We start from the raw sequence: 13,211 nt of genomic DNA, 5'->3' as shown, positions 1-13,211 counted from the left end.
AGAGGATGGTTCAGGGCTCTGCTTGTTTGGACATATGAGGGGCTAGACCGAGAAGCAAGAGAGTGAGAGTCTGTGAGAGATATGTTCCCTTATTTACCTGTTTGGGTCAAAGTCACCGTATTCCTGCAAGTCGTACTCGTCCTGGAGCTGGAGGCGAGAGAGAAAAAACACAACGTCCGGATAGAAGCAGAAGAGCACTGTCCACGCGATTGAAACAGGCATGCTATGCGACTTGGCACTCTTCTTTTCCCCTTGTGGCACCTGTGCGTTTGTCGTACTTGTCCCGCCTTCCAATCGAAGGGACCATCCGAAACGAACAAGTCGGACTTTTCCTGGCTGAGCCAAATCGCCTTTGCCTCGCACGGCCAGGCTTGGCGTGGTATCGGCATGGGACTGGACCGAGTCGCTGGAATCGCAATAACGTTGTGTCCTTTGCTTTTTTTTTCTTTTTCTTTTTCTTTTTTTCTCTCTCTCTCTCTTTCTCTCTCTTTGGTCCGGGCAAAGGAGGCGCTGCGACTGCGACTGGAATGCAAACGGAACGACACTGGCTTGCCACACTGGACAGTGCTCCCAAGGTTACCCAAGCCGGCAACATCCCGCCGGGTCTTCTAAACAAGATGGAAGAAGAAGAAAAGAAAGACAAGGGAACGAAGGGTTGGATCGGGCGAACAAATCATCCCAGAAGCCCGTTGGACTGGGACGATGGCGGATACCTAGCCCAGAGATTGGGGGGACCCCCAAATCCCGTCCCGGACTTTTAGTTCCCCTTCCTAACTTCTCCCAGATATCTGGGCAAGCTGGACCTTTTTCCAAGACACGAAACAACCAATCCACGGCGAGCTAGGACGAGAATGGCATTCAATTCGAGCTGGTGTCTCCATCAAATGTAAGTTACGCAGTCTACTCATCATCCATAGAATCCCTCCCCCCTAACCATCCCACCTTTTTCAACAACCACCACTCGCGAGTCATGTGCCGATTCGTTCATGGCCTTTTGCGGATGAACTTTTTGAAATCCCGTGCGTACTTTCTCGCACTCGTAGGGAAATATGAACATATCCGTGTAGAGAAAAAGAGAGAGAGAGAGAGAGGGAGAGAGAGAGACTGAGTAAGACGGGGACGGAATGCTGAATTGACATGCCGCATACACCACAAAATCGCCCACTAAAACGGATCGAGAAGAAACAAGAAGCTCCCTTGTCAAGCAATCGAACCAAGCTCTCATCTCTCTCCACCAAGCTGCAGAAAAGCCAAAGTATCCGCTAGGGGCTCTTTTGGGGGGGGCAGACCGGCTCATTGTCATCACTCCAGCTCCGTCCCCCAGCATCCATCTCGTTTCTTCTTTACTTCCTCCTCCATCCTTAACCCTTGCCGCTCGGTGACCTCGGATGCCACGTGCTTTTGTCGTATAGTTGCTCCATCGCCTTTCATTAGAAATAACATCTCAGATCTTGTCAAGATACACAATCAAGAGGTTTCGATGATGACTCGTCTCTGTTGGTTGAACTAAAGACCAGATTACAACACGCCGGTCGTCGTTTTGGAAAGCTTTCATTCCACCCCTTCTCCTTACCCCGGTATCCCGTCGCGTCTCGTCTCATCCCAACTCCGTTGTTCATCGTCTCGCCCATCTCTGGTCTCCAACAGCCAAAACTCACCCACCCCACGGCCCCTTGTCTGAAGAGACAACCCAAGAACGGAGTTCTGGAGGAACACCAAGTGGCCTTACCTTACCAAGTAACAGAACTTGAACAGCAGAGAGACAGCAGTGGCCGTAAGGACCCCCAAAAAAAGAAGAAGACGCGGTACGTGCGTGGGCCTTCTCTTGTGTCTCCGTCCCTCTCTCTTCTTGCCTGGGTGTGCATGTGCTGGCGATGCTTTGGTTCCATGTCTGCAACCCCGTACGCATGAAACCGATCGACCCGGCCCTCATTCCACGCGGGTTCTACCTCGCCTTGCCTGCCCTTCTTCTACCACACGCACCACCTCTTTTTCCTTTTCAATTGAGCTTAAACTTCAGGAAACAGCTTTGATCCTTTTGTTGCTTTTTTTTTTTCAAAAAAAAAATTAAAAATTTCATCATTTACCTTACATAACCTTACCCTTACCCGGGAGCTTAAACGCCCGTCTGGCCTCGTCGTTTGCTTGTCATCGAAAGTAGTGCTCGCGACTTACGCAAAACTCCCAGATCAACGAGACATAGCATCAGAGCCGTCACCGCAGGCTACTCATCGACGTTGACGTCTTCCACAAGAGGTCTTTAGAGGTCCAACGACGCAGTCTTTGACAGATCTCGCTTTGCCCAACTCGAAACTCGGACAGCTCGCTTTTGCGTCGCAACGTGGACGTCGTCGTCGTCATCGTCATTGAAGAGAACCAGCTACGCTGGCATTGAATCTCCAGAAAAGACTCGAATAACAACCGCAACAATGAGCGTCCCCTGGCGCGGAGTGTCTGTCAGCTCGGCAGCAATCGCCGTACTATTGGCTCTGCGACAGCCAGTATTTTCTAGATGTCATCTCCTAGTCGCATTCGTGGGCGCTTTTGCCTTGCAGATGCTGGTTTGGGGCATCTTTGTCGTCTTCTTGTTCCCCCAGTACTTTTCGTCTCTGCGCTCGCTTCCGGGGCCCAAAGGTGATCACTGGTTGATGGGACAGTACCCGAGGATCATGCGCGAGCCGACTGGAGTGCCCATGATTGAATGGTAAGTAGAAGACCAGAGAGAGAAAGCTGTCTTCCTTGGCGTATGAAGAGAGAGACTAAATGTGCGCCACTCAGGATCAACACCATCCCTCACGAAGGCATCATTCGCTACCGCGGCTTGTTCAACCAGGAGCGCCTCCTGATTACGTCGCCCAAGGCTCTCGCTGAGGTGCTCGTCACCCACAACTACGACTTCCACAAGCCTGGCGCCGTCCGCTCGTCCATCGGCCGCATCCTCGGCGTCGGCGTGTTGCTGGCCGAGGGCGACGACCACAAGGTCCAGCGCAAAAACCTCATGCCAGCCTTTGCCTTCCGCCACGTAAAGGACCTGTACCCGCTCTTCTGGAGCAAGGCGTGCGAGGGCGTCCAGGCCATTACCGATGCCGTCCACGCCGAGGCCGCAAAGGGTGCGACCGAAGGACTGACCGACCCGGAGAAGGCTGCCCTGGGTCCCAACACCGCCGTCCTGGAGATTGGCAACTGGGCATCGCGCACCACGCTTGACATCATCGGTATGGCTGGCATGGGCCGCGACTTTGGCGCCATCCGCGACCCGGCGAACCCCCTGAACCAGACCTACCAGCACGTCTTCAAGCCCAGTCGTCAGGCGCAGGTCCTCGCAGTCCTTGGCCTCCTCCTCCCCGGTTCCCTCGTCCATCACCTTCCCCTGCAGCGCAACGGCGACATCGCAAAGGCCGCCAACACCATCCGCGCTACCTGCCGCGAGCTCATCCGCGAGAAGAAGGAGAAGCTGGAGCGCAAGCAGCTCACCGACATTGACATCCTGTCCGTAGCGCTCGAGTCCGGCTGCTTCACCGAGGACAACCTCGTCGACCAGATGATGACCTTCCTCGCCGCGGGCCACGAGACCACGGCCTCGGCCATGATGTGGGCCATCTACTGCCTCTGCCTCAACCCAGAGGTCCAGTCCCGCCTCCGCCTCGAGATCCGCGAACGCCTCCCGACACCCGGCACGCCAGGCGACATCAGGGCCCTCGACATCGACCACATGCCATACCTCAACGCCGTCTGCAACGAGGTCCTGCGCTACTACTCCCCGGTCCCCATGACCCTCCGCGAAGCCGCCGTCGACACCGTCATCGATGGCAACAAGGTGCCCAAGGGCACGCGCATCATGCTCTGCCCGTGGGCCACCAACAAGGACGCCTCGCTCTGGGGCGCCGATGCTGGCCGCTTCAACCCGGACAGGTGGCTTCCCTCGCGCGAGGGCGATGCGGAAAGCAAGAAGGCGGCCAACAGCGGCGGCGCGACGAGCAACTACGCCTTCATGACGTTCCTTCACGGACCGCGCAGCTGTATCGGGCAAGGTTTCGCAAAGGCCGAGTTCGCGTGTATCCTCGCCTCGTGGATCGGGCGGTTCGAGTTCAGCCTCAAGAACAAGGAGGAGTACGACGAGAAGAACATGGCCATCAAGGGCGGCGTCACGGCGCGTCCGTCAAAGGGGCTGCACGTGTACGTCAAGGTCGTGGATGGCTGGTGAGATTACTTTTGGATGTGGAATGTAGGATGTGCCTTGTGTCGTAATTAATGATATGAGCATGAACTCAACTCAACTGAACTGAACTGAACTGAACTGAACTGAACTGAACTGGGCTGGGTTCCTGGTGTGTGTTTGGAAACACAAATGACGTATATAATGGAAAAGGGGCACGGCAGACGACCAAGGTCTGTCCTCGCAAAGTGTTCTGGATAGCATTTGGTGCTTGGGAAAGGATAGAAGAATATGGCGTTGAATCCAATAACACATATCCGCTTTGAAGCATAACAAGCTGTCAAGGTTCTCTCGAGGCAAAGTGCCAGTTGGCTTCGATCAAGGTAAGAGAGGCCTCCGATTTTGAAAGAAGGCCCAGTTCTTGCTGAAAGGGTTGGTTCATCGACGTATTGCTCATCGAAGTCTTGGAAACCATGGTAACGCTGAACCTTCCATTCTCCCATCCCGTTCCTGGTGCGAACTTGCCTACATCGCCAAATTCAGTGGCGCATCTGAGATAAGGTAAACAAGCCTCTGCGCAACGGCAGGAGCAGTGCCTATCGTGTATCAGGCAAGCAAGGCAAGCAAGGCAAGTACGACCGGACCATACCTTCCTGACCTTTTCCCCGCCCACCCGAATACACGACAAGCCTTCATATACCCACCCCTCCAAGTCCATTCCTGTCACCAGCCAGCAGGCGCCCGTCTAGGTCGACGGGTCGGGTCAAACTGGCTGGGTGGTGGAGTGGTTAAAGGTCAACATCCATTATCTACACCAACCAGCCTACTCGACGACAGGCTTAGCGATCGAGTTCGAGTCCCGGCATGAGCACTATAAATTTCCCAGCATGAGCACCAAGAGATGTAGCCCCCAGATCAGCACCGGGGGGGTGGGAGAGGGGAGAGGGGGTAGGGGTGAACTCTTTTTGGCCCCTCTGTCTCTTGGATATCTATGATTTTAGCTGATGGAAAAGGGGGGGGGGGGCCGAGGGGGGGGCTTGCTACTTACGTGAGTACTATCTTCCTAAGTAAGGTATTACTATGATAACTACTCTGCTCACCTTCTCGAGTACCCTTTCATCAGCTCGCCACAGGTGCAATCGCCTAGCCCGTTACTGCGAAAGGATCTAATAGCCGCCCTTAAATAGGTCCGGCTTGTAACTGGTGTGAGTAATGGTTCCTTAAGCCCGTTGACTGTTGGCAGCCGTTTAGCAACTTGTTACCTCTGCTTCTTCAAGGTAGTGAGTGATGCAATTACTTTACACCCTCGTAACTCTCGAGATTTGTTCTACACACACTACCTAGGGACAACATAGTACTGGGAGCTTCTTCTTGTATATTCTATACAGAATACACACCCCACGGCATACGCCAGTCAGCAGGCGAAGACTGGATCAAAAACAATTTAGTTACTGCTCGAGTACGCTTTCGTCGACAGCCCCCCACACCAAATAGAAGCCTTTGTCCCCATTTCACATGCTCGAGAAAGCTTCCAAGCACCGAATATGAACCACGGAATCTTGAAGAAATTCAAGCTGCCTTACCTCTTTGCCGACAAACCGTCGGTTCAGAGCCATTTAATACTCTTTTCAGAGAGCATCCCACACTAAAAAAAGACTTAGCAAAGCTGAGAGAGATACAACGCGAGTAATTTATGTGGCAGGAGTGAAAAGGAGGGGGGTTTCGATGGGGCTGAAGGCGGCGTAGGTGCAATACGATCAAGGTCAGATCAGTGACCCAAGACCTAAACCTCATGGTAAACTACGTTTTATAGCTACTCGAAAGCTAAGGGATATATATACCTTGCCTGTTTTCAAATAGCGTGTACTCGGAGTGTTGGAGAATCAGCCTGAGTCCATGATAAAGTGTCCCAACTTCGAAAACTTTTCACCAGGAGATCTAGGTTTATATACTAGTTGGACATCCTCTGGACCATTTGCTCGACTTGATGGTTCACTCATTGCATGACTTGCTTATGATCTACTTGACCAAGCTCACAAAAGCTAGGGGGGGTATAACTATGAACGTACGAGAAAAGAAAAAGGGGGCTATATGCTTTCGCTGTGGAATCGTATTTAGACAGGGACAAGATTCCTAGACTCTCTTGCCTTGCTTCAGCAAATCGCCAACCTTGGGCGGCATGACGAAAGCACTCCTGTCGTTCCGCCTGTAAAAGTCGACGACTGCCAGCGCCGTCTTTTCTGGAAGATCTTCTTGAATGAAATGCCCGGCTTCTGGGAACACTTGTAATGCGTACTTGCCTGTTTTCAGGGTGTTAGTCTTTCTTTCTGGCTCTTCAATACCTCGGGGGGGTGGGGGCAACGGGTGACTTACCCTGCATCTGACCGATTGTCAACTCCGTGTCTAACCTGTCCGTACCCGCCAGCAGAAGCAGTTTCCCACCTCTCGCCTCGAGGAACTTCTTGCTCAAGCCGACGAACCAGCCTTCCCAGAATGGTTGCGTCGCCGCCAGATCCGTTCGCCATCTCCACGGCCTCGTCGGGTCGATGGAGTCGTCGTACACCAGAAGCGCTGGCACCGACGTCCGCGCCGACACCGAGTTGCGGACGGTGCGCGAGCGGATATGCCAGTCAATTCCGGACTGTAAACTAGCGAAGCCGGTAGGTCGTGTTGAAAGGTACGTGAGCATACTTTGCAGAGCGTCCATCGCAGAGCCCTCCACCACGTCCAGAACTCCGTACCCGAGCAGGGAATTGCCCAACTTCCCCGACTTGGCCAGATCCGTGACGACGGCGCCGCCCAGCGAGTGTCCGATGAGTATGACGGGAGGAAGCTCCGGCCAGGACATCTGGGCTTTTGTCAGCTGAATGACGCTGAACAGGTCCTCTGTCAGGACATCGAGCTTGAGATCGAGCTCGGTGCCGTCCGTGATGACCGTCGAGCCATGGCCGCGAGCATCCGGAGAGAGAATGCCGGCCGAAGGGAGGCGTTTCCTAATCTCGGATGAGAGGGCCGCAAACGAGAGGCCAGAAGAGCCGGCGCCGTGGTGCATGACGAAGAGGGGTCCCTTCCCGACAGGAGAATTGAGGTAGGCATGGTAGGTCACGGTGGCAGAAACCTCATCTCCGACCTTGGGCTTCAGAAACAGCTCTCGCTCAAAGTAGGTCGTCCATGGGATTTGCTCCAGCGTGCGGCCCCTCGACACACTAGAAGCGAGAATCAGCATCCCAGTGCAAACCGCAAACGTGCTCTCCTTCCTCGAGCCACAGGGCAATAGATGGAGAGGGAGGGGAAAGCAGCAAAGGGCAAAAAGAAAAATACGTTACCCTTGCGGCCGAGCAAAGAGGTTCTGACTCGGAGACGGGATGATGGTGCCGGTAGAAGAAGCTGACGAGGCGGACGAGGCCGAGGAGGAGTCTCCGTCGTCCATGTGCTCCGGCAACTCGGGCAGCTGATCGGTCTCGGGTTCCTCGTCGAGGTCGTTGAGGGGCTCCGGCAGAGGATGCATGGGGTCGAGTTTCCTCTTGGCCCAAGCTCTTTGCAACTCACTCATGTTGGGCGGGCCTTGGTTCTGTTGACAGCTTCTGTCACAATAGATGGGTGGTGTTTTCCCTCCTTTTTCTCTTTCTTATATCTTCTGGATTTAGGTAGGAGCAATTTCGGCGCGTCTCCCGTTTGTGTGTGTGTGTGTGTGCTGCAGGCGTCGCCGACCAGCCGGGATGCCAAGCCGTAGGTTGCAGATGCAGGGAATGATCGAGGAGGTAATAAGAGATCAGAGACGACCAGAGCTGTGTAACTGCAACGGCCGCAAGATGAGGCCTGTTAGACGGGGGCCGGAAGAAACGAATGCAGAGCAAGGCTGGAGCCGCCAACTTTGAGCCAAGTTGGATGCCGTCGTGGGGGATGACGTTCAGTGGGGTGATGAGGGGCAGCCATTTTCTCTCGCACCGTGTATTGGGAGCAATTGGCGCTATGGTCTACAGTGCCTACACTCAATCTCTCGCACACGCCGGTCCAATGGAGGCAATTGGACCCCAAAAACTTCGCTGAAAGGAATTGGCCCGTCTCTGCCACGAGTTGTTCCTTCCTCGGGCAGCGTCAAGACAAAAGGCGAGTCTTCCATTCCCGAACAGCTTCTTTGTTGAGCTGCCTCGCGCTTCTTACTCATTGGGGAAGACTATTGTCATTTATCCCGAAAAAGAAAAAAGAAAAAAACTAAAAAAAAACTCAAGAGTCAGAGCAACCAAAATCACGTCAGGTAACTCCTCGACCTCAGCCTCTCACTCATCACTTTACAATCATACACTTCATACTATTAATTTGCGTTCCATTTGTAGGTATATACTTATCCGAGGCCCATATTCCTCCGCTATGCAAACCCTCCGCCTTTTGACCCCCAAAGAAGAAGATTAACTTGCGGTCATAAAACGTGTATATCCCCACAGGGGACACTGAGCCTGTTTGGGTTGTATATGTTTGATAACGACTGCATAAAAGGGTCCCCTCCTATTTCTTCTTCCTCTTCCCCTTCACGACAAAAAGGCAAAAAATAATAATTTGAGAAAACACTAGAAGGCAGCCGTCGATATCATAACCATTGGTGTTTGCAGAGGGTGTAAAACGTTGTTGTGTATATCCGTAGATATCTTGAGAGAAAAAAATGAGAGAGACGGACAAAGGATGAGCAGACCCAAGGAAAGAAGTTTTTTTTGAAAATATAAATAAGAAATAAGGAAAGGAAAAAATAAATAGGATATAAGTGGCTTCCTTTCTGGAATCTCTGTGAAGAGCTAAGAGAGATCCATATGTCATACATTCCACACTTCTATGTTCATCGTCATTCCAACAGGTACACCACACACACACCCCCAGTCAAGGCGTCTCCCTCCCGATTCTTTCAGTTTTTCTTTCAGTGATACACACCCCGGTACCCGCCACCACCATAGCCGCCGTGGGGGTTGTTGTTGAAGTCGCCGCCCACGTTGGGCAGTGTTGGCGCCCTGTCGGCAATAGGTGCAGCCCCAAGGACGAGGTTCTCGCGGCTTTGGTCGTGGTGGGCGTTGCCGTAAGGCGTGCTTGGCGCCAGGGGGCGGTAGGGAGCGTTGCCCGCCGCGCCCATGTAGTGATCGGGAGACTCGGGGCGGTGGTCCTTCTTCTCGGGGACGCTTGACATGGAAAAGGTGGTACCGGCCTCGGGATCCTTGCGGTCCATGAGGAGGGAGTTGCGCGCGTCCAGAGGAGTGAGGGTGTCCATGTCGCGCTGCATCTTCTCTGTAACGGGGGTCAGTAAAATGATCCATTGAGTAGCGTGGAAAGTAGACTTACCCATCTCCTTTCTGCGCTTGCGGTGGGGGTTCTCCTTGCAGCAGGCGTTGATGGCGTTCCACATAATCAGAAGAGCGAGCACGCCGGTCAAGGCGGATTGGACAGCAATCAGGACGACACCGGTGACGGTCTGGGTGGTCTGCGCAATGCCAAACTCCTCAACAAAGACGAGGATGCAGGCAACAGAGAGAACACGGACGACCTGGATAGTGATGTTGATGACGTTGCCCGACTTGCGCTCAAAGGGACGGCTCCACAGCAAAAGGCAAAGCATGAGACCCTCAACGACGAGCTGGGCCGAGGTCTGGGCCATACCGTGACCATCACCAGCGGCAAGAATGCAGCCCTTGGCGAAGAGGTAGACGATGACGGGGACAAAGATCCACCAGTAGTCCTTCTTGTAGGACTCGTAGAAGAGGCTGTACTTCATCCAGTTGCTCTTGTCGTCGTAGAGACCGCTGACATCGCCCTCGGCCTGCTTCAGCTTGCGAGCAGTGCTCCAAATCTTGTAAGAGAAGAAAGCGAGGATGCCGGTAAAGATACCCAGACTGACACCAGCAAGGACCTTGGCAGCCCACGAGTCTCCGTTGGTAAACTGGAAGATGCAGTACAAAACCCAGATACCGTACAGCAACATAATAAGCGAGGTGACGGCGCGGGCAATGGATCCCCAGTAGTGCTCACGGAATCCGGCAAGACCCTTGGGGAAGTTGCCGAAAAGGGCCCAGAATTCGAGAATGACCTTGACGAGGAGAATGCCAACAATGATGGCGGCAATGACGATGGCGACGATGAGAAGAACGGTCATGAAGGTGTTGGACTTGGGGACACTGAGAGTGTTGACAAAGGCAGTGATACCCTGGACCTTCTGCTTGATAGTGGTGACCGGGTCGTCAGAGTCGCCGCTGGTGGTTCCGTTGACGCTGGTCTCAATCTCTCTCAGGACGAGAGCGTGGAATGTCTCAACGGCACGCTTGGTCTTGAAAAGGGCGCTGCCACCATCGACGGTGGAGCCATCGGCGAGAATGAGAGTGCTGTTCTTGAGGATCTCAACGCTGTCCTTGCTCAGATCACCGCCGGTCGCACCGCGGAAGTTGTCAATGGCGACCTGCATGTCGGTCCAGGGGATGATGCCGCAAGAGAAACCGAAGTTATTGACGAAGCTGCTGTAGACGGGAGGGTAGCTGACGGAAAGCATGCCGTTCATGGCCATGCCCTGGAACCATCCGAAAACCTCGGTGAAACTGGGGCTGATGGTACCAGCACCTCCAGTACCGCTGCCACTGAGGGCGGCGCTGCCTCCAGCGAAAGCAGAGCTGACTGCAGAGACGCCGGTGGCGACGAGAGCGAGACCGGCAACACCGGCGGCGATGTAAGAGACGGCAGCGACGCTGGCGGTCTTGCCGTTGGTAACCTGGGACGTGATGCAGGCAACCTCCTCGTCGGAGTCGAGGCTCTTGAGCTGAAGCTTGGCCTGAGCGGCAATATCGGGGACTGCGAAGGCGATGTCTGGAACCATGCTGGCGTACTCATCGGGGATCTTCTGAGTGCCACGAGCAGAGAAGCTGCCAGCGGGGACTGAGATTTGTTAGCATTTCCATAATCCAAACGTTAACTCATCCCACAGCCGGCACATACCAGGGCAGAGCTGCTCGACAAAGGTTCCTGCTTCGCATGGGTTGAAGGTTTTGGAGTAGATGGGAGTGCCATAGGCGCTGACATCCAAGATGGCTGTGACGTTCTGTTCCTTGGAGCTCGTTCCTGCTACATCAAAGGTGACGGTCTTGTTGTCGTTGTTATACTGAATATCAATCTTCTGAACGGTAATCGCGGTATCGTTACCGCAGGTCGTGAAGCTGCTTGTCTTGAGGATTGAGTCGGCGAGGGTGCTAGAAGCAAATGCGGTGGCCAAGGCCAAAAGCCGCTTCGGACCCCAGTTGGGCGCGGTTCGCGTCATTTTGTTGTGTTTTATATAAAAAAAATTTATATAAAAAAAAAAAAAAAAAGTGGTGGTAGAAAATTCGTTGTTCGTCGTTCTGTCGGGAATCGATAGTATTCCCCAAAGCCGTGTGATGGTGGGTATATCCAAAGTCTATACTTTTTGAGCCTCTTTGTGCTTCTTTCTCCTGTACTCCCAGCGATTGATGCCGTCCCTTTCCCAGCTTAATAGATTGATACGCTTTAACAACGAGGTTGGTGGTGAGAGGGGGGTTCCGTGTTCGTCGGATGACTTTGCTGAGGAGCTTTCTTTGGTGAATCGATTGATACTATTCGAGTCGTCGTCGTCGCGTCGGGAGGGTATATTGCGAGAGTCGTGGACCAAAGGAAACAGAACAACTGGAGTGTACTAGTGAAGTCGAAGGATTGTGAAATGGTAAGAGGCTAACAAGAAGCAAGCACAGCTTTCTACAGAATGACACGAGAGAGATGAAATAAAAGAGGCCGAGGATCAACCTGGAAAGAAGGGGAGTATGGGCTGGCAGCGAGGTGCCTATGCAGAGCCCGAAGGGTGTCGATGGGATGAGCCCGTATGAGGCCTCTTGTACGCTGAAAGAGATGGATCAGCGGAAGCAGGTCGAGAACCTATGGTGGTGAGGTGGGCGTCGGAGGCTATGATAGATCGAGAGAGTGAGCAGTGTGTTGGAGTGAGTAAGAGAGAGAGAGAGAGAGAGAGAGAGAGAGAGAGTTTCTTCAACAGCCAGATAGGCGAAGAGAGAGACAGTGGCTGAAAAAAGAGGCTAAAGTCCACGGGCGGGTATATGAAACGAGCGAAAGGTGACGATGCTGAGAATGCACGCCGGTCAGGAGGTGGTGGTGGAGTGGGAAGAGGGAGGGAGGGAGCAGAGACAAGACGTAGAGAGAGACAGAGGAGGAAAAGGAACGACACGAACGAGCAAGAAGGGGAAGCGATTGGCGATCGATGGTTGGCGGGAGATGGGGCCCCAAGCCTGGAAGCGACCTCAGCGTCGTCTGTTCTCGTCCACGGGCCCCCATGCAAAAAGGGACATGGACCCTGGGATGGCGTGCGGATTGGTGTGGATGGGGGCAACGCACGCACACGAACAACGGTACGAACAATCTGGACGGTCTCCGAGTCTCTCGCGCGCGCTCTCTCTCTCTCTCTCTCTCTTGCTTTGTTGCTTGCTGGCGTTCATCCACAGGACCACAGTTGCCAGTACTCCGTACCGTCTCTGGTCCGTCTCCTCGCCTCCTCCCACTGGGACAAGACAAGACGGGGAGAGGAACCATCTGTGGGCGGTCGTGTTCAACATCCTGGTCACCTCCACCGGGCGCAAGTTCGATTGGAACCTCGTCCCTGACACGATCCTTGCCTCATCCAGGCACATCCAAAGGCTCCAAAGGAACGTCAACCAGCCGAAAAGCCGTCAACCCTGGTCAAGAGTGTCTCTGCCCTTGCACTGGCTCATATGTCCAGTAATAGCCAAGGATTGGGTCGACCCACGCAGCGGCGCTGACGAACTGGGTCCTTGGTTGGGTCCTCTCTGGAGCCCAGCGCGGCCAAACCAGCCCATCATCTCCTCCCGTTCCTGATTTCCTCAGCGTAGTCTGGGGGAGGATAGTGTGAGGATACCATGGCGCCAGGCTGGCGGCGGCACTGGCATTAGCATGCCATGGGTGCGGCTTGCTTGTCGCCCGACTCTATCTCTCTTGGCCGTTCGACGGCGCGAGGCGTATTAGCGGTGGTGGCGGGCGGCTACTGCGAGGAAGA

At 53.9% G+C, this 13,211-nt stretch overlaps 4 protein-coding genes across 4 annotated transcripts; 1 reads left to right on the top strand and 3 right to left on the bottom strand.

Moving 5' to 3' along the window:
* Window positions 1-2,181: 2,181 nt before the first annotated feature.
* BDP81DRAFT_196884 (cytochrome P450) lies at window positions 2,182-4,226 on the top strand. The gene is made up of 2 exons (XM_060582490.1): window positions 2,182-2,704; window positions 2,779-4,226. Exons 1-2 carry the CDS (start codon window positions 2,430-2,432, stop codon window positions 4,202-4,204), a joined length of 1,701 nt encoding a protein of 566 aa, XP_060447713.1. The 5' UTR covers window positions 2,182-2,429; the 3' UTR covers window positions 4,205-4,226.
* Window positions 4,227-5,605: 1,379 nt separating this feature from the next.
* On the bottom strand, window positions 5,606-5,993 carry BDP81DRAFT_196865 (uncharacterized protein). The gene has a single exon (XM_060582489.1). It carries the CDS (start codon window positions 5,948-5,950, stop codon window positions 5,726-5,728), a length of 225 nt encoding a protein of 74 aa, XP_060447712.1. The 5' UTR covers window positions 5,951-5,993; the 3' UTR covers window positions 5,606-5,725.
* A 1-nt stretch (window position 5,994) lies between these two features.
* Window positions 5,995-8,022, bottom strand: BDP81DRAFT_196864 (protein phosphatase methylesterase 1). Its single transcript, XM_060582488.1, has 3 exons — window positions 7,483-8,022; window positions 6,530-7,362; window positions 5,995-6,456 (listed from the first exon to the last, which is right to left on the bottom strand). Exons 1-3 carry the CDS (start codon window positions 7,707-7,709, stop codon window positions 6,290-6,292), a joined length of 1,227 nt encoding a protein of 408 aa, XP_060447711.1. The 5' UTR covers window positions 7,710-8,022; the 3' UTR covers window positions 5,995-6,289.
* Window positions 8,023-9,065: 1,043 nt separating this feature from the next.
* Window positions 9,066-11,438, bottom strand: BDP81DRAFT_447973 (uncharacterized protein; the record flags this gene model as incomplete). Its single annotated transcript, XM_060592241.1, has 3 exons — window positions 9,066-9,427; window positions 9,482-11,059; window positions 11,120-11,438. The coding sequence occupies 3 exons, from the start codon at window positions 11,436-11,438 to the stop codon at window positions 9,066-9,068; spliced, it is 2,259 nt and encodes a 752-aa protein (XP_060447710.1).
* Between the last annotated feature and the right edge of the window lie 1,773 nt (window positions 11,439-13,211).

This window comes from Colletotrichum phormii, assembly GCF_030913505.1.
Source record: "Colletotrichum phormii strain CBS 102054 chromosome Unknown BDP81scaffold_6, whole genome shotgun sequence".
Taxonomy (NCBI): domain Eukaryota; kingdom Fungi; phylum Ascomycota; class Sordariomycetes; order Glomerellales; family Glomerellaceae; genus Colletotrichum; species Colletotrichum phormii.
This window is presented reverse-complemented; position numbering and strand designations above follow the sequence as displayed.

Excerpts from the sequence above, each read along its gene's own strand:
- BDP81DRAFT_196884 (XM_060582490.1), top strand. The coding sequence starts at position 2,430 with ATGAGCGTCCCCTGGCGCGGAGTGTCTGTCAGCTCGGCAGCAATCGCC. Across the intron at positions 2,705-2,778 it reads GGAGTGCCCATGATTGAATG|GATCAACACCATCCCTCACG; the intron begins GTAAGTAGAAGA and ends TGCGCCACTCAG.
- BDP81DRAFT_196865 (XM_060582489.1), bottom strand. The coding sequence starts at position 5,950 with ATGAGGTTTAGGTCTTGGGTCACTGATCTGACCTTGATCGTATTGCAC.
- BDP81DRAFT_196864 (XM_060582488.1), bottom strand. The coding sequence starts at position 7,709 with ATGAGTGAGTTGCAAAGAGCTTGGGCCAAGAGGAAACTCGACCCCATG. Across the intron at positions 7,363-7,482 it reads CTCTTTGCTCGGCCGCAAGG|TGTGTCGAGGGGCCGCACGC; the intron begins GTAACGTATTTT and ends TCTCGCTTCTAG. Across the intron at positions 6,457-6,529 it reads GACAATCGGTCAGATGCAGG|GCAAGTACGCATTACAAGTG; the intron begins GTAAGTCACCCG and ends CCCTGAAAACAG.